The sequence below is a fragment of the Sylvia atricapilla genome, chromosome 8, assembly GCF_009819655.1.
Source record: "Sylvia atricapilla isolate bSylAtr1 chromosome 8, bSylAtr1.pri, whole genome shotgun sequence".
Classification (NCBI taxonomy): Eukaryota; Metazoa; Chordata; class Aves; order Passeriformes; family Sylviidae; genus Sylvia; species Sylvia atricapilla.
In genome coordinates, this window is record NC_089147.1 from 30,784,435 (window position 1) to 30,807,315 (window position 22,881).

The following is a 22,881-nucleotide window of genomic DNA, read 5'->3' on the forward strand; positions in this document are numbered from 1 at the left end:
CCCTCACACTCCCTCTTTCATCCAACCTCCACACAGTCCTTCCTACCTCTGCCAGACAACGCAAAACAGGGCTGGAACTTCTCCCTGACAGTCTGTGGTGCCAGATCACAGTTTCACCATGAAAATATTTTTGCTTTACTGGAGCAGGATGGTTTGGATTCCACTTCTTTAATACAATCCTCATGGTTACTGGGGGAAAAAAAAGCTGAGATTCCTTTGAATCCTGAAGGCTTGAAACAGAGAACCAAAACAAAACACTAGGATGCATTTAAATCTGTGTCAGCTTAGAAACCTGAGAGCTAAATTCCTTTCCCTGATTTCCAGATTTACCACTTTAATCTTACTGAAAAGGTTTATAACTATCTTCTCAAAATTAAGGGGGTTGTCAACTACTGTTTTAAAAAACTTTGAAGAATTCAGTGAGTTCTGAGCTCACTAATCTCAGGGATTGTGTGTCCTCAGCTACTCACAGCTGAAAACTGTGTAAGTAAGAGAGAAGGCATCAGATGGATTCCCCTCAGCGATTTCGCCAGGGCAGTTTAGCTGTTGTTTTGCCGTTTCCTTTCTTGTTTGATTTTCTTCCTCTAGCACTTACCAACCCCATTAAGGCCACTCCTTTAGTCTCTGTTAGAGCCATTTTAAAACAAGAGCTCTTGCCCCTCTTCTCTTACTGCAAAAAGTCCTTCCCGGTGGGCAGAGAGCACCTCTGACATCCCTGCACTTCCAGCACCAAGAATGAAACAATAAGCAGAGTTATAGAGAGAGATTCCCACAAATGCAAGGAAATTCCTTCTGCCTCGGTGCGTGCTCACTGGTTTTCCACTGGTTTCACACTGGTTTTCCAGGGAAATAAACTCAGGAACGAGGGAAGCTCGCTTGCAGCTCTTGAGAAGACAGAGCAGGCTCTGCAGACTTCAGAGCTGGCACCAGCACATGCACAGCTTGGGAGGAGCTGAAATACTGAGAGGTGCAACATCCTGCAAGCCACAGCAGCCCAGCACATTCCACTGCTGCGGGAGTCCTACACCATCAGCTCCCTGCAGGAAAGCACAGCACAAGAGAATCCCACCTCTCTGGCTAACCTTACACCTGGGTTTGGTCCAAAGAGAGGTGGAACAGGAAGGTTAGTGCTCTCAGACAGCAAGAGGCTGTGCCCACCAAGTCACATCCATCACAAAAAGCAACTCCTTCTCTTGGATTATGAGCCTCACAGGGTGAGCCTAGAGGCCAAACTCACTTTAGGATTGAATCCTTTATGAGGCACTCAGCAGCAAAGTTTAAGAGTGTTGCCCAGAAGTGCCAGACAAGCTTTACAGATAACTGAGTTTGGCTACAAATACCTGCAGCAAATTAACACCGGCCAGGTTTTTTTGGAAGAAATACCAAAGTGTAGGACGTTTAACTTGGCATCCTTCCCTGCTTTCTACAATCAGTTTGCAGCAGTCTACCACCAGGTGTGATTAGTACAGTAAAACCCAATCCTTTTGCTAGTCCCACACACATCTCATGAAGCCCTGGAAGAATCCTCCAGTTTGATTAGGAGTGGATGTGTGACATTCTCCCCCTGGATACGCTGCCTGCCATAAGGATTGTTACTATGCAACTCTGGCTTCTAGATCCCTTATGTTCCCTGGCAAGGCTAGAGCAACAGAAGGAAACGGAAAAAATTCCAATAAAAATATATGAATGTTTTAAAGCCAATAAAGAACTCCATTTCATTGTGCTACCAGACCACAGATCGAGGATATCTACATGCAAACTTAATATCCCTATATGTTAATGTTTAATGTCCTTTGGTTAATGATGTACTTTTACTTATTTTGCAGGATGGCCTCCCTCCTGTGCCCTGAGAGAGGAGATGGTGCAATGCTCACCTCCTGTGTGCCATGGGGATGTGCCTGGAGAGGCAGCTTGGCAGAAGTTAAAGCATGAGTGAAAGGCAGTGCTCTGCAGAGGCAGACCTTTGATGTCTAATGTCTGATGTCAGACACACTAACGATGTGCAGGAAGAACACAAACACATTAGTTGTGAACCTGACGCTGAACTAGTGGGTTAAATTTTGTTCTGAAGGTTTCCCAGTTCAGCTTTTCCCTGCTCATCTCACCTGATCTGTTTGGGAGAGGAGGAGGAGGTCACAGAGTCAGAATCCTGGAATGGTTTGGGCTTGAAGGGACCTTAAAGATAATCTTGTTCTACTCCTTCTTCCCATGGGCAGAGACTCCTTCCAGTAGACCAGATTGTTCCAGGCCCAACCTGGCCTTGGACACTTCCAGGGACCCAGGAGCAGACACAGCTTCTCTGGGCACCCTGTGCCAGGGCCACCCCACCCTCACAGGGATGAATCCCTTCCCAACATCCCATCTAACTCTGCCCTCTGGCAGTTTAAAGCCATTGCCTTTTGTAAATAGTCTCTCGTTTTGGAGGTTCCCTTCACGTAGTGGAAAGCAACAATTAGATTACCCCAAAGCTTCTCTTTCCCAGGCTGAACACCCCCAATTCTCACAGCAGAGGTGCTCCATCTCCCTAATCATAGAAAGGCGAGGTTGACCCCTTCTGCACAGCACAAGCAGCACCCATAGGGTATCCTGCAGCATTCTGTGCGTGCTTTCAGAAACACAGACTTGCTCCTGGCTCCTCTGGAGAAGGAAAAGCTTCTATGACCTGTGGGACTGCTCCCCAAACCCCAGCCTTGTCAGCAGGTGGGGCTGACTGGAGCACTCACCGCTTCATCACTGGTCATCTCTGGCAAGCAGGAGGCTCAGAGATCAAATGGTTTTTATTTAATTGACCATCGATAAAGGGAATGACTGCAACAGCATCTCCTAACAGCTCAGAGCTATTCATTTGAGCATCTCCTGCATGGCATTGCTGTGCTACAAAACTGAATGTAATTATGCTCAAATGCATGAAAGCACAGTCGAGGCATGAACAGATAAAGTTTTAGGAAAGCTATAAACTGAAGTCTGCCACTTCAGCCAACAGCCAGTGCCACCCTCAAAGCTCAGTCACATCCATCATTCCTTCACACTGAGCCTGTGGGGACAAGAGGCTGGATGCCCTCGGGAAGGGCTGCTGCTCCCCTTTAGGTGCCACCACAGTTCCCATGGCCGGGTCACCTTCAGCACCAATCCATTCTGCCCCCTCCCAAACCTCCCTCCTGTGCCTTGGCAAAACCAGCCAAAACGGTGTTTATGGACATGCGCTGTGCGCAAACCCACCTTCAGTTAATATAATGATTAAGTCCAGGCATCCACATTAAAATCACTAAAGAATCTTAAAGAAAAACAGACCTAAGACTTCCCTCTGACTTATCAAGTTAACCACTGCTACAATGTGCAATAAACCAGGATTACCCAAATATTTCATTTCGCCTCTTTAAAAACACTGTTTCCTATAACTTTTCTATCCCCTAGATCACAAGGTGTGTTTTAGTAGGATTTTAATAGAATGTTTTCAAATTGTTTCAGCTCAAAGATTTTTACTTTGTTCTAAAAGCACAGAACATATAATATATTGTATGTACACTGCTACCATAGAAACTCCTGCAGCTTCACCCAAAGAATAAGACGCAAGCAGGATCCAAAACAAAACAAATCCATTTTCAACAGCCAGTCCAAAAAAGCCAATTTGAACTACTTGCCCAACAATAAGCTGAGAACCACACATCAGAGATACACACGTTGCAAAGGGTTTGCAGTTCACACTTCTTTCCTGTATGAAGGCTGAAGTTTAACTCATATTAAGAGAGATTGAGAAACCTTGGAAATTAACCACTGGAAAAAAATCACTAGGAAAATGACCATTACTCTAGTCATCGAGGCCATTTAAGAATGAACAGTCCTGGGAAAAGAGATTATCCTGGGAAAGAGCGATTTGGAATGGAAAGTAACAGGAGATTTTTGGCTTGGTCACTTCCTTAAAGCTTTTCCAAATCAATTAAACTGGGTTTAATACACTGTGATAGGTGTTCAGTGGCCTAGAAGAAGGCAATTTACAATTTGGCTCCGAGTTATACAAGCTGTCAGAGACACCTTTACAGTTTGTATTTTCATTGACAGTCTCAGTTAGTTAATGAAAATTGAACCATTCTTCTCTGGAAAATTAAATATGGGCACAAAAAACAGCCCCTGTGGAGAAGGCACGAAGCGACATGCATCAAGGTAAAGGCTTCAAAACATACTTCAAAACATATGCTTTCAATCCAAGTGAGGAGGCTGGCTCAGCTCACACAGACTCGGATATTCTCCATCCTTTCTTTCCAAGAACCTTTTTAATGCTTTCTCACTGCACTAAATAGCCCTGGGAAGCAGGGCTTTTCCTTTGATCCAATGCTAATTACAACTCAAAGCTCTTCCAGCAGTGAATCCCAGGTTTCTGCTCCTCTATGGGGACAGCCTTAAGAGGCCAGAGAGAATCACAGAATCCCAGACTAGTTTGGGTTGGAAGGAACTTTAATTTAAAGCCCATCTCATTCCAACTCCCTGCCATGGGCAGGGACACCTACCATACATGGGGGGACCACAACTTTTTTGGGCAACTTGTGCCAGGTCCTCCCCACCCTCACAGGGAAGAACTTCTTCCCAACATCTCATCTAACCCTGCTTCTGGCAGTTTGAACCCATTCCCTCTTGTCCTGTCACTATCTGCCCCTACAAAAGTCTGGTTTTAAAAATATTTTGGCTGTGTGGGCTGAAAAAACAACGGAGAGAGCAAGTTTCCCCAGCTGAGATGCTGCTAGGACTCTGCCTGGTTTTCTAAGCCTGTGAAATCAGCTGGGTTCACAGCTCTGCATCACAGTTTGATACCTGCAGCTTGAAATCATCCCCAAAATACACAGCAACAACTCAGGTCCAGACACAAAGGAGGAGTGATTCAAGGCTGGGCCTCCATTACAATCTGTTTCCTTCATCGCTCCCTGATGAGTGAACTGGATCCAAACGACTTGTAAGTGAACCACAACTGGCTGCCACAGCTGCCAGTCACAATTCTTTCCAATGGGCCCTGCTAAAAGCTTGCACATCCACAAACACTCACATGCGATGTGGAAAGCACATCCCTCTTTTCATAGGGCTTTTTTTTAGGTTTTTGGGATTGGGGTTTTTTGATATACACAAAGCTTCCTGCTAAAATCAGACAGAAAGCAGCAAGGGGATGAGTTTAGGTATGAGGCTCAGGCATTTCCAAGCAAAGAGCTTATCTTTTTGGGGAGCAGAACGCCTGATGGCAACTCTGGAACCACCTCACAGAGCCGAAACCTTGCGTGCCTTCCCAGCACAGCAGTGAAAACACATCAGCCCTTGAGAAAGCATTAAGAGAAGCACTAAAATAGCTGGCTGGGAGCAGTGTAAGTGGCTGTCCAGACAAATACTAAGAGAATCCATAAAGAGCTCTGAAGGCAAAAAAATCCTCAGTGGGAAAGCAGACCACTGTAGCAGACACGCAAACCAGGAACGCTTCCATCAAGTTCAGACTAAATATCAAAGCTCACTCATTGCTGAGGGGAAACAGTCATGATGGGAACTAAAAACATGCCCAAAGCACAGCTGGGAAAGCAGTGCCTAGATGAGCACAGAGCAGGGAAACAGGAGGAACAAGGCTGCAGGACACTGCACCAGCTGCAATGGCATTTGCTCAGGAAGGCAAGAACCCAGCAAGTGCACTAAGGCAGGGCACATCCCACATGGATTGTCCAGAGACAAGCTCCATTTCTGCCCTGACATTCACACTGACTTTGTGTTGTTACCTATGAGGAGCTGGTAGAGCAAAAACCCCTTCCCCAAATTTCACCTTGCCCTTTCGCACAGCAGGCACAGGGTGCTGGAGTGTTTGGAAGCCAGTTTAAAAAGGCAAAAGTCTCATCTCTACACTGTGTTCCTGTAATTCAAGAATATCATTATAAACTTGTGGAAAAAAAAAATTCAGGCAAAGTTACAACTGCAAGAGCTTGAAGACAGCCTGGGAATCATGCCTGAATGGTGGGTGACTGGCACACCCTTCTCCTCCGGGGATAAATTTCTTTTCCACATTGGGAACCCAGAAAGATTCATCCCAATATGCCTGTAGGCAAGACGAACAGAATTAATTTAAGTTCACCTGAGTTTTTTTCTGGCATTGAGAGGCTCTCAGCAGGCAAATGCTAACAAGGTATGAAGTTATGCTGCATTTGGAAAGAGGGGCAGGGGGAAGCTTTGGCCTGTTCCAGCCTTTCTGAACAAGGTCATCACCAAATTGTCACAAGTCCCTTACTTGCAGCAAGGGGCTGGGCCACCAAATAGTTCAAAAAATACAATATTTCAACTTTTTAACAGTAACAAAGAGAGATATTAACAGTTTTACAGTCCAGAACACAGTCTGTGTGGTTCTAGGCTTGAAAACATCTGTGAGACCTGTTTTATTTCTCAGCTATTATTTGATATTAATATATTCAGCATATTTACAAACACAGTAGAGTAGCCAGTCTGATGTAAAGTCTGATCAGCAATAACTGCTCTCACCTGTTGTAGATAGGAAAGACAGATTTAAATCCAGTAAAACATTAAGTGCCATGAATTTGACATCATGACTCTCTGGATTATCAAAACCTCCACCCTCCAGAGCACTGAAAAATTCAGAAGCATCATCTCCCAGACCACTAAGCAACCACCACTCCTTTGGTTTTGCAGGCTGGTGAGAAACGTGTTGGTGAGTTTGTAGGAAAGCGTGTGGCAGTTCAGGGGATGACGTCTGGCAGAGGGAACATTCTCATGCACATAATTATTAATTAATATCAAACTCCTTTTTTTGGAATTCTGCATCTTCCAGACAGAAAGCCTCACCTAAGGAAGATTAAATACCTGGTTTCTCCAAAGAAGAACAAGCTCTAGCAAAGCATCGTGTAAAAGTCATTCTTCTTACCCACGTGTTGAATCTGTAATTTCCCTGGACAGAGGCAGCTCATCTGATGATTAAAACCCCCAGCACCCTGCAGAAATCCCAGCAGGAAATAAAAATGCTCTTGTCCCTGCTGGCTGAATGCCATGAGTGTGCAAAGCCAACCCCATCTCACGCTGTGGTGCTGCTCCCTTGCTGATCTACATGGAGGGATCACAGCAGCTCTTTTCAGGGAGTTGGCATTGGCTGCAGGAGCCCCTGGGGATGTTTCTCCTTTGCAGCCACCTCAAGGCTACCAAGGCACAAACCCCTGCAGTTTTGCAGAGGCCCACAATACCAGGAGTATCAGGGTATTTGGGTACCAGGAGGTTACAGAAAGGGGCTGTAAAACTGCCCCCTACTCCCCTTGAACAGCCCTGCACAGAACCACTGACATCTCTGACACATCTTAGGTGTAGGTAGTGGCTGGGTAGGAAAAATCAGGACTTGTGGACCTTGTATAAATGGAATTTAAAAAGACAAGAAGAAATAAAGCCTGCACAGCCCCAACAGATTTCAGTAAGCTTTCCCCACACTATTTACAGCCCGGCAAGAGGCTGAAAAATGCTCATTCTGATCTGGCTACAGGAGCTCACACAAGCATCAGGCTCACCTTAATGTGGAGACACGAACTACTTTTGGTGCCTCAAACCTTCCTAGAACTGCATTTAAATGCAAACTCTTTCCCTGCTTTCCCCTCCCTCCTCTTCCCATAAGCCAGGATTTCTTTGATTCTCAGTCTAATTAGGAGATAATTTTAACTCTGTCACTGGTTTGATTGCACTGGTGCTTAACCACACTATTAAGCAAGTCACTAGCTGATGTGGTACCTTTTCCATGTGACAGAGACACACTCGGTGGGGAGGATGGGGGAGACTCCAGAAAAACCACCACTGCCAGGCCTTAGATTTTACAGGTTACAGCTGTTCAAGCACTGCTTGGGCCACCATATCCACTTTATCACGAACAACAGGGGCAAGACAAGCAGCTGCTATTGCAGTCCAACCTGCCTGGCATTACACAGCCAAGGTCCCCTGTAAAGGACAACAGGACAGCTTGATCCTGCAACCAGCACCAAGCGACCTGAGCAGCACAGGAGCTGCAGCAACCAAGCAGACAACCAATTTGCTGTACTTGAACGCCAACTGTGCATTTCTCTGCCCCATTTCGACAACCCCAGACTCTGAGACTGCCTGGGGCACATCCTGGCAAAGGGCATTGGAGCTCCAACTTAGAAAAGGCTGCTTTATGTGTTTACTGTTCCAGGAGAAAACACAGCACCTTCAGTCATTTACTGCTGCTGCAAGAGGCTCCTGTGCCTCACTCACACCCACTTAGTGTTCATTTGAATTAGTCAGCTCTAAGTTAGACAGAAAAAGGAGGTTTTCAAAAACCACATGACAGCTGGCTAAGTTCTATGAAGGGAGTGTTTTCCCACCTATTCCACCTTGTGATTCCTTCAAGGATCCCAAATGAAGTGCTTTAGCAAACAGTAAGACATCATTTAACAACTCAGTGTGCCTAAACTGATTGTTAGGGCATCAGTGAGTCATTAACTGCCAAGTTCAAACAGCTGCTTTCTCCTTCTAGGAAAGCCTTCTGTCCAACACATATGAATTTGCATGGAGGAACCATTTTGCAAGCCTCCAAAGTCTCCTGTAGCACCAGCCACAGTTGCTGGCTTTGCCAACTACCTCTGTTCAGCAGCTGCTTCAGCAAGACGTTCCCTCCACACCCCACCTCTTGAAGCACCAACTTTTTGTGCTCTGCTGGCATGAGGATGAAAGGCAGTTACAGGTCCAGATTACACAGCAGAGGATTTACAGCCACAATCACAGGCTTTCTGCAGTCCAGCCCGTGACTGAAGAACACCTGAAAACAGTGTTTCTTCTGAAGTTTCTTGTTACCAGCGGACTGCACTGAGAGATGGAAACACCAGTTCACTCAACGGGAGACAAGTGATGAGCTGCTTTCGTCTGGTCCTCCGGAAGAGCAGGAAAAGGTTGAGATAATAGTGGAGACTTGAACTAGTTGTCAGTGCCTGCTCTTCACAGAAAATACATTTCACAAGTCATTTGGGGTGGCTGGCACCTTTGCCTCTCCTCTCCATGTGCTACAGCATCTGGGAACGAGAGAAGTCTGAGACCAAGCAAAGATGTTCCAGATTCCTCAAAAGGGATCTCACATGATAGAAATGGCTCAAGTACTAATGCAATGAATGCTTCTTATACTATTCTACCACATTACAAGGGAAAAACCCCTCCAAGGTCTCTTGCAAATCAATCCTGGGAATCCATTTTTCCTGCTTTTCACTGTAGGAACTGCGTTTACAGTGCTGGGCCACAAAGAAGCAGCCAACCTGGCACAGCTGGAAAATAAAGCAGAATTCCAGATGGGCTTTTAAAGGTCTCCTTTACTGACTTGATCTTAAAACTACAGCACAGACTGTCAGTGCTTTGCTGCTCATTGCAGTAGCTCTTTTGCCTTAATGTGCCAAGAAAAGTCAGTCACTGGTGCTTCACAGGGGGCACAGAGGGAGCTCATCTGCAGGAAGTCACCAGGGCCACCCTGGAAGGGACCATCATAGCCAAGGGACAAGCCCTACCAACAGAAGAGGGCACACGAAGTCAGCTGGCTCATTTCAGAGCTGCTGCTGACAGCACCTACGATTTATGTAGTTATGACAACATTTCTGAAGCCATCAGCTGGTAGCACCTTACTGGCTATCAACAAGATGGAGGGAAAATTCCTAAGCTACCAATGGCATTACTGGGAAAGTCTATGAATATTCATGGCACTAAAACACAAAAGAATTTTTTATTTTATTTTTTTACTATGAAAGAAAAATTTGCTTCAAGCAACCCTGAAGCTTTATAAATGTTAATACACCAAAACAACAAACCCAAAGATGACCAAGAAGACTGTTTCATTCATTTTTCTGGACCAGTGCATTTGCACTTCCTATTTTCCTCCCCTTATGGAGACCATCATCTAGTTCACTGCATGGAGCAAGCAACTGGTAGAAGTCACACACACCTACAGCACAAGGCAGACTTTCTTCAAACAGCTTACACCTATTTCAGACTGCAGTTTTCCAAAACTTTTTTCTTTTTTTTAGAAAAGCTAGCTTGGAAAGAACCAACACAGGCTCCAGTAGCAATTAAACCAACTTTTATAATCCATGTGGCACGCACACCTGACACACAGCTGGAGCCATGCTGCCAACAGGGACAACAGGCACACCAATGATCCACATGAAGTGTGGGTATCTAAACTTTCAAATCAACACACATTTTTGCCCCAAATAAAACAGTGACGAGCACAACAGTGTCAAAGCACCAACCTGTGTCTGCTGGGCACAGGCAGCACAGCGGAAGAGGGTCAGCTCCCAGTAGGTTCTAAAGCCAGTAACAATCACCTTCAAAATGTAGTGAGCAAACCTGTCTTGAATTGACTAATAGAGAACAGTAATCTGGATTTATTAAGAATATTTCCTCAGAGCAATCCTAAAATACAATGGCTGCATGCTCAGGCTATGTCACAGATCAGGCAATCTCTTAGGTGACACTTGCAGCTGTTTCCTCAGCTGCCATCAGCCATCTGGGAATTCCTCATGGACAGCAGAGGCTGCCCTTGGCTGGCCAGGTCCCCCCACCACATTCCTCATCTCTAAAATCTATAAATCTATTCCTGCATCTTTAAAACATGGTTCATGGCACCACATACAGCACATCCCCACTAACAGAAGTACGTCAGGCACTCCTCCATCATCATCTTTCCAGAGAAAAATAAAGAAGCTAAATCCTGCTCTTTATAACTGTAGGACTGGAAAAGAGTTATAGGGTCAAAGTGAAAAGTTTTGTCATTTGAAATTTGAGTGAAGCATGCCTCTGCTCGTCACCAGCTTAAAGAATAATTTAAGAGCTGCATAGGGGAAACAAGCTGCATTCCTGGGAGAGAAAGTAGAAATGGCTCAGCTGCAGTTCTCAGGAGCAAACTCACGGGTCCTCAGGAAACTCAGAAGCAGATTGACACCACCAGATTTGGTAGTAGAAAGTGAATACAAGAAACAAGGATCAAAACTGAAGGCCAAATGGAATCCTCAGTTACTAAATGCCAGGTACAGACTTGAAATCTGTATGACCCTGAAGATATTCACTTGGCCCTTAGCACACACCATGTTTCAGGATTTTTTAATGGGTCACAAAAAGACATGAAGGTGTCAGCCCCATCCCTGAGCCAGAGCACGTGTGCATGAAAGGTGTATCAATGGAACCCAGAGCCCATCCCCTGGGAGCAGGGAATGGATCACAAGTAAGCCACTTCAGCATTCCTCTTCCACTGGCACATTTGCACATGGCTCAGCAAGAGAAAACCTCCCTTTCCATTATTTTATTCACGTTAAGTTTTCCCTCTTTCCAGATACCAACTGTATTTTAACGTTTTACAACTGCAAGTCAAATTTACCAGGGGAAGGAAACCAGTGGCTGCTTCCACTGTGCCAAGTGTGCAGTCACCTGGAGTGTCCTGTGTTGTTACCAGCCTGGTGTATCTCACAGGGGCTTGCCAAACCCCAGCACTGAGCTCTGTGGTGCTCCTGTACCGAGTGTGATGCTCCTGACAGGCTTCCCTAACATCCTCCCTCTCCAGCTAGCCTTGCTCCCTGCCATTTAATCACTCCTTGCTCTTTATCACAATCTAGGAAAAACTTCCACAGCCATTTCCTCACAGCAGCAAGGCCAGGAAAAACATTTTTCTCAACTGTGCAACCTTCATCAGCTTCTTGGCTCACAGTTCATAAGAAAAGTTATCACTGGCTCATACAAAGATCTCTAATGCAGTTAAAATATTTCTGGCAGAGAAACAATAAAAAAATGAAGTGCTTCAAATGCCTGGCTGAATTTGCTACAATAGATGAGAAAGGGCTTTCTAAGCAAGTTTATCCATGAGATCACCGCTCTGTAGTGTACAGCAACAGCTCAATTAATCACAAAACTATTTGCAAAGACTTGCCAAAAAGAGAAGAGTAACAGGACAGACCCTGCAAAACAGCTCCCTAACACAGGCAACACACACATCCTCCTCATCCTCCTGCATGAGGAGCTGCTCAAGACTGAGCTCTGAAAACTTTCTCTCCTTCTATTTATAGGAACTAACAATGCAAACTGGCTGTATCCTTTCTCAAGTGGTTGCTGCTTTACTCACTACAGCCCTGTGTTTGCACAGCATTTAAAGTACTCACTTAGTTCTTTCAAATGAAGGATTTCATGTAGGAAAGAAGCAAAAGAAGTAATTCAGGCACACAGTGAGCATCCATGTACCTCCACACAGGCAGCAGACTTCCTCCAGTCAATAAACTTTATTTCTCCTTGGGAAGGATTTGACACAGACATCAAAAGCACAAACAGATTGTCCAGCTCAAAGTGGGAAGCACACAGGTCAAAACACACTCTACAAATCACTATTTTTATTCCTGTTGTGACCCCTGAAAATAAACTTCCCTTTTATACTATGGGTGAATTCCCAGCACTACCAGCTCTTGCTTTATTCCCCCAAACTCTTCATATCCCCCTTGGCCATCCTACTCCCCACTCTACAAGGAAACACTGCCAGGACCCTGTTACTGCAGTCAAACCCTCCAATATTTCAGTTCTACTGCCAAAAAGCAGAGTCTATAGCTTCTGATATCCAATATCCTTATAGCATCAAACTGTAGATGAGTCAGCAGGGCAGGATTAAAAGGAACTGGTTTTAATATTGCCAGGAAAAAAAAAAAAAAAAAAAAAAAAGGATTGTGGAAGAGACAACTTACAGTCTTCAAATGAGAGTCTCTCTTGGTGAGCTCTGCTCTCAAATGGATGATGTCAGTTTGATGCATCAGTGCATGCGAGATCAATGCGATCCTAAACTTTTAGTCTTCAAGAAGATATTTTCCAAATCTGCCTGGGAATTGTTTAAGCATTACACAGGCTGAAAAAAAGAATAAATCAAGCCTAACTATTGGAAACACAAGTAATTCATCTGGCAAGCTGAGAACAGAGACAACAGACCATGAATAATGCAAGAGGGGTAAGATCCAAAATATTCTGTTTGGTCTATTACCTGCAGCCTGAAGTGGTGATAAAATACTTGATTAAATTGGAGAGCAAAAACTGTACAGTGCAATTACTGGATAAATATTTCAGAGCAATTTTTCTGTTAAACATTTGGAATCCCCCTGCCAGCCTGCACTCCACCCAAGGACACGAGGGCAGGGTTTCTACAAGAACGTGTGGCCTTTCCAAGGAGAGAAAAGGCTCAGAGGGTGAGGGATGAGCATTCAGGCTCATAGAAACCCAGCTCAAATTGCTTTGCCACTTTACAAGCTAATTGTTTCAGGTGTAGCTTCAGAAGTTTGTTGAGAAAACCCTCAATAATTCTACTTGTGGAAGCAGGATTTTAGGTGCTGCTTTAGGAAAGCATCCTCCTCTCCTTCCCCCACGACCTGTTTTAGCTGTTGAATAAAATCAGAGCTTAGGAAACTGATATCACAGGCCATTTAACCTGCATTTGCCCACTCCACCTCATCACTGAGCTATCCAGCCGTTCCAGGGAGCACAACAGAACTGCCACCTGCCAATGCCAAGGTAAATCACTTAAACCAGTTATGATCTGTGTTATTTCCATGCAATTTGTTTCACAGAGTGATTGGGCACACAGCTCTCTAAGCACCTTGAAATTCTGGGGGGAAAAAAATACTCTTAATTGCCATTTGAACTCCAAGGGAAGAATTTCTCAGAAGCCAGAGGAGAAAAGAGCAAACTTTGTGCAAAGAAAGGCAGAACCTGGTGCAGGGATCAGCAGGTGAGCCCTGTTCAGATGTGATCATGACATTACCAAGGCTTTGGGGATTTTCCCTGAAAGCCCTGTACCTGTGAGGAGTGTCACAGCAACCCTCAGCCTGCATTTGGGAGAGGAATTTGGTCACTAAAGCTAATCCTGGCTCTGACAAAAAGTAACTTTCAACATTAATATTATTATTTCTTCATCTCATCTTTTCTCCCCAGCCCGAATACTTGGGATATATCTGGAAAAAGGAAGAACTCCAACCCACAGGAACTTGGGAACCTTCAAAGGCATGAATGACCATGATAAAAAGGAAAACATGTTTCAGTGTGAAAAGCACAGGAGGGGATAAAGCTTCAGTGCAGGAGTTTGGGAGCAGCAAGAGATGCTTGGGTCAAGGAGGCGATCTCAGATACTAAACACTCAAAAGCAGAAATGTAAGTTCTATCCACTTTTAACTAAGGAAAAAGTAAATGTTACTGTATTTAATCAAGCTTGGCAAAATCTCCTTCCCTGTTCTTTCTAGCTGGATTTAGCACTAGCACAGCAAAAATCAGTTTGGGGAATTTCAAATCCAGGACATTTCAAGAACACTGAGCTTCAATAAGTGAAACCACCAGGCAGGACAATTCACTAAGAATAGTCAGTTTTAAATACATTCACCATTTCTTCTTTATTTTCCTGAAATGCCACTGAGATCCAGCAATAGGGCTTCCCTGCACTTAGGTACATCTGCCCAGCTCCCATAATCCTAACTCCTAGTTTATCTCTGAAAACACACAGCATGTCAATTGCTATGTATTTCATATACTTTTTGATTTATTTAAACCAAAGAGAATTGTAAAGAAGACATTTTTATGACTTATTCTAATTGAAGTTGAAAGATAAATCTCCAAGTCAAATGTAGCTACCTTGAGGATACTTGATAGATCAATACTCTAAACATAATATTCATAGCATTTAGGTTAAGAAATGCTGCTGCTAACCAGCTATTTAATAATAAATAGACATAAAAATGCAGTACATGTGGGCAAAACCCCCACAACCAGGTACTTTTGAAGCTTCCAGAAGAAATCTGGAATGATGATCCTTGCTGGTGCCTTCCAAATCAGAATATTCTGTGAAATACTGGAGAGTTGATGTCTGACTTGTACGGAAGTGAAAAGAGAAGCAGGAACAATCTCTGTTTATTTTCCATCAAGAAGCAGGTCTGATAAAGATAACATGCAGAAAACAAAGAGGTCTTTAGGCATCCTTATCACAAAATATTTCAAATATTCCAAGCCTGACTTCAGATTTCGACAGTCGAGGTTTAGCTTTACCTGCCTTGTGATTAAAAAAAAAAAAAAGGGAGAAGAAGAAGAAGAAATTAATGCCCTTCCCTGGTTTTATTTTTGAGCACGGACAAAGCCAAGCCCTGGGGAGATCTCATCCAAAATGCTCGAGGGAATTTCCGCCAGTGCTGTTGGCCCTGGGGAAGCACAGGGAGGCTGTGCCAGCTCAGCAGCCCTGCTCACCCAGCCCACACTGACCCCTGCCTAAGGCCACTCCAACAACCCAAATTCTTCCCAGCTTGGCACTGAGCTGACAAACCCCTGAGGAGAGTTCTGCATCCTGTCAAGAGATGCCACTGGAAAAGCCTCTCTACAGTCACAGTGGTCGGTGGGTCTGAACATCAGTGAGGGGAGATGCACAAGCTGTTAACAACAAAGATTTTGGCCTTTCTTTTGTAAAAATTAGTTATTTAATAGCAATTCTAGAAACTGAAATTCATGTGTTTTTAGTCTCAGCACAAAACAGCCTCAGAGATATAGAAATTTTGCAATTCCACCTGAAGGCACATGTGTTTCAGACCCTATTTATGAACAAGCTGAAATTCCTTGGGGTTTTGTTTTGGGTTTTTTTTAAAGCAAGGGAGTCTTGCATTGTGGAAAATTAATCCAGCTGCTACACTGCAGGACAATGAGAAGGACGAGACAGGCTTGGTCTCTCCCAAAGGCTCAGAGCACTGTACATGAACTGCTGCAGGGAAACATTTCCTAAACCAAGCTGACTCCCAACAAGTTTATTTCACAGTTTGCCACAGGGAACAGCAGGGCATGTCAGGATCAGAACTAGACTCCACCTGAAGCTGCCTCCATCCCAAGTCCTGCTTTCAGCCCATCCTGCTCCCAGGTTAAGAAACCAGCAGCTCCTCCAGGCCCTGGAGAAACCACAAGGCTTTGCTAACACTGCTGTGGGCAGCGCTGGCCTCTCATGTGGCAATGTTTTGTGCACTTGCCAAATGTTGCAGCCCAAAACATCAGACTCTGCAACCCCACCAAACTCTGCCTTTGGGAACTGCTCCTCCTTTGGCACTTTTATTACCACACCTGGTATGTCAGCATGGCTTCCATCTTTACTTGCTCAAGTCTCACACAACCCACAGTCCTGCACCCTTCACACTCATTTCTAATACACCTTGGAGCTCTTGTGAGAGAACCAAGTTTGACACAGAATTTTGCCCAACACTGCAGTCAATAGGAAATCCAAGGTTCCTTGGATTTCCTATTGGCTGCAGTGCTGGGCAAGATTCTGTGTCAAACACCTCACCTCCCCTCTTGGGACTGCATTTTGAACAGGACTGAGCTTTGGCACTGCTGTAGCCCTGAGTCTCTGCTGCCAGCAGGCACCATCCATCTCACACTGGTCTGAAGTGTTTGCACAGCATTCTGCCTCCAAGGAAGCTTTAGGGAGGAAGCTTCCCTGGAGCAGAGGATGCTAACAAAAGCAGCTTAGATAAATCACAAGGTGCTGCTGCTATAAAAATGTCCCTTAATTTATTCTGTTAATAAAGGAGACCCCAAACCATGCTGCCAGTGACAGGGCCTGCCTCCCAACTCCTGCCCATGGCCTCTGATTAACTCAAGCTCATTCACTTTTTTTTTCTGCAGGCTGTTATCAGCTAGATAAGGGAATCAATACAATGTGCTGTCACATAGCTGCTGGTTTTCCTGCTTGCAGCTGAAAGATGTGAGTAGGGATGACAGGATATTTCTCATCTGGGGTTGACAACTTCTTTCTAAACAGAAATTATGGCTAGTACTGGTGGAACTCACCCTAATTGAGCACCATACCACTTGCTGGTAGATCTTGGTTTGCATCCATCCTTGCTCCCCTGTGAGAGCCATGTAAGCATCACCAAAACTGGTGCCTGAAGCCTTTAAGCAACATTTCAATACTGTTGTTTTAAAGAAAAACCAAACCTTCAAATACTGCATTAAGGGTTGAGGAGTATTCTCTTCTCCATGAATCATCTCTCCTCATGTGAATCTGTTAACTTCCATAAAAGAGTAGTAACTTTTAACTTCCAGGTGGAAATTGCCACAAGGCTGAGTCAGACCTTTGTTTTCTCATTGCTTAGAGAAAACCAATAAATTATAAACATTCAATTCAATAAAGGTTCCACTATTAATTCAGGGGGTAGAGAGGGGTTAAACTCACCCTAGAGACCAGGCAATACATCAGTACATAAGACACACACAAAAGCTTCATTTTTTTTCATGAACCCCAATATCACTATGTACTAAACCCAAGTTGTCAGCCAAACTCACATTTCCTCAGAAATTTGCACACATTTTCTGTGAATGTCTAATTTAGGCCCTTCCTTAGGCAGGAGAAGGCTTCTCAATGCTGCAATGAGCAAATCAAAACTAAATCCTTCCTATGCACCACAGCAGAAAAGAAGCACCACCTTGAGCTTGCTTTGCCCTCCAAGTTTCTGGCTAAAAGCACCCAGAATTATTAATGCCCCACCATTCCCTCCTCCTCCAGCATTCCCTGCTGTTCAAGGGGCAGGAAATGCAAAGCACCCGTGTTTCACAGGTGAGCCAAGGAACTTCTCTGCTTTTCAGGTCAGTGACCAGATCACACTTGGGAACACACCTCAAACTGATGCACGGCTCAAAACAGCTGGAGTAAGTGGCATCCTTTGAAATCCAGTGCTGAAACCATTTGTAACCATCACCACACAAAAAAGCAGCACCAATCTGCCCAGGCATTGCTGCATCCCAAACATCCCTCCCCTAAATAGCACCCAATGAACCCTTCAGTGCTGTTCCATTTCCACAGGGGGGCTTTAGTTTGGGAAACAGAACATGACAGATACCCCCAGCTGCTTTTAGATGCCAGGTTTCCGGAGGACTGGTGTTTAAAGGTCTCAAATTCACACAAATTCAAAATAAATGAAGAACACTTTCAGGGTGCCTCCACGGGGCTTGCAGGACAAGCCAAGGACTTCTTTCTTCTGCCTCATTTCCTCTCCCAGGTCACACAGTGAGAAACACCATTAGAGCCAAACAAGGTAAGAAATTTTGATAAACTTCAACCTGGAAACACCACTGCAAAAAAATACAAAGCTCTGGCCTGTAGCTTTTCCCTACAGCTCCAGTACCAGAGCCAGTGGAAAACCACACAGATATTGATGGTGGGAACACTCCAGGGCTGAGTGTGAACATAGCTGGGCTTGACAGAGTCACCAAGACCCGGGCTGGTATTCAAAACACCCCAAAATTGAGAAACACATAGAGAAACTGAACTGAAATCGCAGTATATTCTGTCCAAGTTAGTTTGAAAACAGTCTCACACTAATTCTGACACTTCTGAAGTAATTGCTCAGTGCTGTAATTTGCTGCAGGTGATACTGGTCCATTCCTGCAACCTCTTTGACACTTAGATTTGTATTTCAGGCAGTCTTAAATCACATACCATCCTATTTCACCTGCAGGGAACAGGGCTGAAGTCCAGCTCAGCAGAGAGTTACAGAAAAATAATTTAATCTCGGCTACACATCATCAATAATGCACAGCCAACAGAGAGAGCCATGTTAACATACAGATGGGCAATAATCTAATTAACGGTGACCTTTTTTTCTCTTGCACTGCCTACAGATCAAAACGTCTGAGTCACTTTGAAAGGAGAGATAACGTCAAAAATGGCTGTTTGGGGAAATCCTTACATCTAATAATGACTTTAACCAGCCCAGGGTTGGGACTCAAACTGAAGAATGCTTGATGGCTGCTATGAATGCAAATGAAGGGATTTCCAGTGACTGTGCACGGCACAGGGAAGCAAATCCTCCTGACTGAACACCTCTCCCCCGGCTCCACAGCCCCCAGGACAATTAACACCCCGGGACAAGAACTCCAATCGAATTGTTTCTGATTCACTGATCAAATCCAACACGCTGACACCATCTGCTCCAGCCTCCTTATCCCATACGCAAATCCCTGTTTTAAGGAAGGAAAGCTACTTGTTAGCACCAGGCTCTCTACTACGAGTTCTGCTCCTCCGGCGCGCTTGCAAAGTGCAATCCTCTCTTTTGACACTCTTTTAAAAGCGGGTCGCTTTAGAGACCAAGGGCATCCCCCAGAAGCCAAAACAGGGAATTCAGTCCCGGCTTTGCGCTGGCACCTTGCTGCAGGAACCTGAAGGTCACCAGCGGAGCATCAGCCGGGATCCGGGAGATGCCCTCGCCGCACGGATGGAGCTTCCCTTGAGCTAAGCGATGTCCAAGGCACCCGCAGTTCCCCCGGCACCGAGATGGTGCCTCGGTTGAGCACATCTCCCCCAAAAGGCGGCTCTGAAATGAAGTCAAAGCGCATCTCCAGCCCTGTTCGGGCTCTCCCGGCGTGGGGAATCACCGATGCCGCAGGGAATTCCCAGCCCAGCGCCGGGATGGGCCGTGCTGGGGCTTCCCCGGGGCGCTGAGACCACAGCCTCACATCCCCGAGCTGCGTGTGTGCAGGGACCACTGGACCACAACACAGCCGACTATTTCTGTCACCAACTCCCCCAGTTCTCAGCACACCACAGATGTATTAATGGCTCTTTACACTGCTAACTCATCTTTTTTTTTCCCCCCCCCTCTCTTTTCTGTTTGGAAATTTGCTCCCGGAAAGAATTACGTCGCTCTAAGAGCGAAAGCAAGAAAATCCACAGAACGGCAGGAAATGAGCAAGGAGAAGAAGAGAGTGTTGACAAAGCAGTTGGGCGATTCGTGACTGCAACTACTCGCCCAGCCAAACAAAATGCAAAAAATTCTTCACACAAAAGTGGTTTCCATCTTTACATGGCATAGGTGGAATTCGAAAAATTCGCCTGAAATTATTAACCCCTGCACTCACTCATCTTGCTAAACAAATAATCCTTCCCCGTGAAGAAGATGTATTTCCTTAAGTGCATGACAGAGTTGCATTAATACTCCATTACTCCTGCAGAAATCATTCTCTTCCTTCTGCTGCAGCCAAATGCCTATACTGTAGCTATTGCTGCAGAATGGAATGGGTGTGGTGTTCTAAGAATTCATTCTTTTTAGTCTGGAGTCCCTGTCAATGGAACATCTATCCATGTGTAGAGGCTAAGCATTGGAACTAATTACAGAGATCACATTAAAGTTGTGATCCCAACACAGGGATTTTTTTTCCCTGTTCCAACAGATGTCTTATCCTTGAAAAAACTAAAATAGTCAAGCTCCAAGTGAAATAAGAGTGTTTTTAACTGCATTCAGAAATTGGGATGGGTGGGCAGAGCGCTTCAGTTCTGAAACACAAGCAGGAACTTCAACTAGAAAAATGAAACTTAGACACCACAATCTTTATACTAAACAGAAAGCTCCTGGAGATTTTTCTCTCTTTCCAACATTCATGCTCCCCCAGAAGCCCATTTTTCCAACAGGAGGTTTAAACAAGCACTACTATTCCTCCAGATGCTGTTCCACTGGACACAATGGAGTGCCTGAGCCCTTGCCCTGAATTCCCTGGGCAGGGAAAGAGCTCCAGGCAACACAACTGCACGGGATTGCATCTACTGTGGAGCAACACACTGTATTCTGCAAGTAATTCTGTATTAAATACTTTATATTTATTTGAGCTGGGTATCTGCTTCAACTAAGTGCAGACACCAGACCTACACAGCGGGTAAGAGTTTATGTTTACAGAACATCATTTTCACAATCACAAAACTGGGAAGTCGAGGTTTCCCACCCTTGCACACCACCCGTTTCTGTAAAATTTTTTGAAGCAGATGAACATTTTTCACATGAGGATTTGGCTCCATTTCTGAAGCTCAGAGGAACTTGCCATGCTGCCCAAGCTGGCAGCTCCATCACACACGGTACCCAAATTACATGCTAAATTTTTAGGACTGAAGCTTTTACTGCAGACATTTGAGTGTTCACACTCAAACCACAGAGCTCAGCACCTCTTGAGTGGTTAAAGGTCAGGAAAACGAGAACGCCACTTTCTCAGCCTGTTGCAGCCACAGCCCCAGTGCTACAGGAAGGGGAGGAGGGAAATCAGGTTTAAATGAAAGTCAACATTTGCACTGGGAGTTATTTCAATAAACTCAACAGGAAAAACAGCCTTCAGCTGCAGCCAAAACACAAAAGTATACTTTCCCATTTAAAGTTTTCCCATTTAAACTTGGTTGCTCATTAGACACAGGCATATTCTGCTCAGTGCATTTATCCAAAGGCTTCATTTTATGAACACCCAGGGAGAACAGTGGGACACTGATAAATGAGTAAAACTGATAAATGGGTAAACGTCAGCCACATTTTGGATACCACATGCACAAAAAGTTGCTTGGGAGGCAGCAAAGAAGTAGAAGACTTCTAATCATTCTTCCCAAGAAATAATGTGTCCCTTTAGTGAAAAAATCCGTGTTCACAGTATCAATGAGTAAAAAAAAAAAAATGCATATGCCTCATGATTAGATCATTTCTGTCTTTACATCAGAGGAAAAGCAAACACACTCCTGCCCTGGCTTTTCCCCAAGGCTCTGCTATATGATTTGCCTCAAGACATCATTATTTTCAACTGTGCCCTTCATCAGTGCCAGAGGGATGAAAGGGGATAGGAAAGAGCATGGATTTGACTCCAAAGGTTCTGGACGGCAGCAAACCTCCCCGAGTGACACTATACATTAAAAATTTCCCTGAGCAACACCAGATACATACATGGGAATCTCCCCAGCTTTGCTTACAAGCTGTTCTCAGTGCTCTGGCACGTTCACCACAGAGCTTTAGAGCACATAAGGAGCACAGAGAGAGCCCACTGCCCACTGTGTGCTCACAGTTTCACTCCCACTTGGGCAGCTGCAAGCTGCACTTGTGGTTCACAGAGGTGACAGGGCTTGGAAGAGCAGAGAAATAAACTGATTAGCAACCAGCAATCAAAAGGTTTTATTGAAGCTCTCAATTCAGTCCTACCTGGCTGCCTACAAATGAAAACACAGCCCCTTCTCTTGCGTGGTAAAAATGGTGTAGCAAGAAGCAGGAGATTCCCAAGCCTCAGGACACAATGTTCCAGTTTTCAGTTGTGTGAGAAAGGGAAATGCAAGCTACAGCCTCTTGTGACATCTAATGAAATGCTGTCTTCCTCCCTTTTTTTTCAGGACTGCCTCTGAGGCAGAAATTCATTTAGAGAATCACCTGCTTTTTCACCTTCTAATTTCAATACTCACTTAGAAAATCTGTGTTGGTACTGAACAACCTGAACCCACTGAACCTCCAGCTTGGCAAACACACAGCCACAGCCCCTGCAGCACAACCCTGTTTATTAACTCCACAGAGCTCACTCTTCCACCCAGAGGTGTTTCCAACAGTCTGCCTAGCACAAAACAGTGGATTTCCTATCCAGCGTCAGAGTGATGAAAAAAGCCCACATTATTTCATTATTTAAAACCCACAATATTCATTATTTGCAGTCCACACCACTCCTGCTGTAATTGCCTCTGTTAACAATTACATGCACCAAAGTTTTGAACTTGGTTTTAGCCTCAATTTACAGATTTTCAGGAAGGACAAGAAGGTGGGATGGAGAAAAAGAACACCTTCCCTACCTGAGCAGGAGCCCTCATGCAGTAGGTAATGTGCCTCAAGGCTGGGCTGCTCCTTCTCATCCCAGTGGGATGAGATCAGAGCTCTCCAGCAGCAGTGGGGGAAAACAAAAAAAAAAAACCACAAACAAACAACAAAACACACACACAAAAAAAAAAAAAAAAAAAAAAAAAAAAAAAAAAAAAAAACACCAAAATAAAAAAAACAAAAACCATTTTACCATTTTCCTTTTCAGCAGTGCACAGCTGAACTGATAAAGCCACCAGAG

The 22,881-nt window shown here is 44.6% G+C and overlaps 1 protein-coding gene across 5 annotated transcripts in view; it reads right to left on the reverse strand.

Moving 5' to 3' along the window:
* MCU (mitochondrial calcium uniporter) overlaps positions 1-22,881 on the reverse strand; it is a 77,471-nt gene that overhangs the window by 18,797 nt on the left and 35,793 nt on the right. Inside the window, exon 1 of one of the 5 annotated variants that reach the window (XM_066324281.1) lies at positions 12,723-12,821. The exons of the other annotated variants lie outside the window; for them this stretch is intronic. Coding sequence (XP_066180378.1) covers positions 12,723-12,788 — 66 coding nt within the window. The 5' untranslated portion in view covers positions 12,789-12,821. Of the gene's footprint in view, positions 1-12,722; positions 12,822-22,881 lie in introns of those variants that run through there. 5 annotated transcript variants of the gene reach the window in all.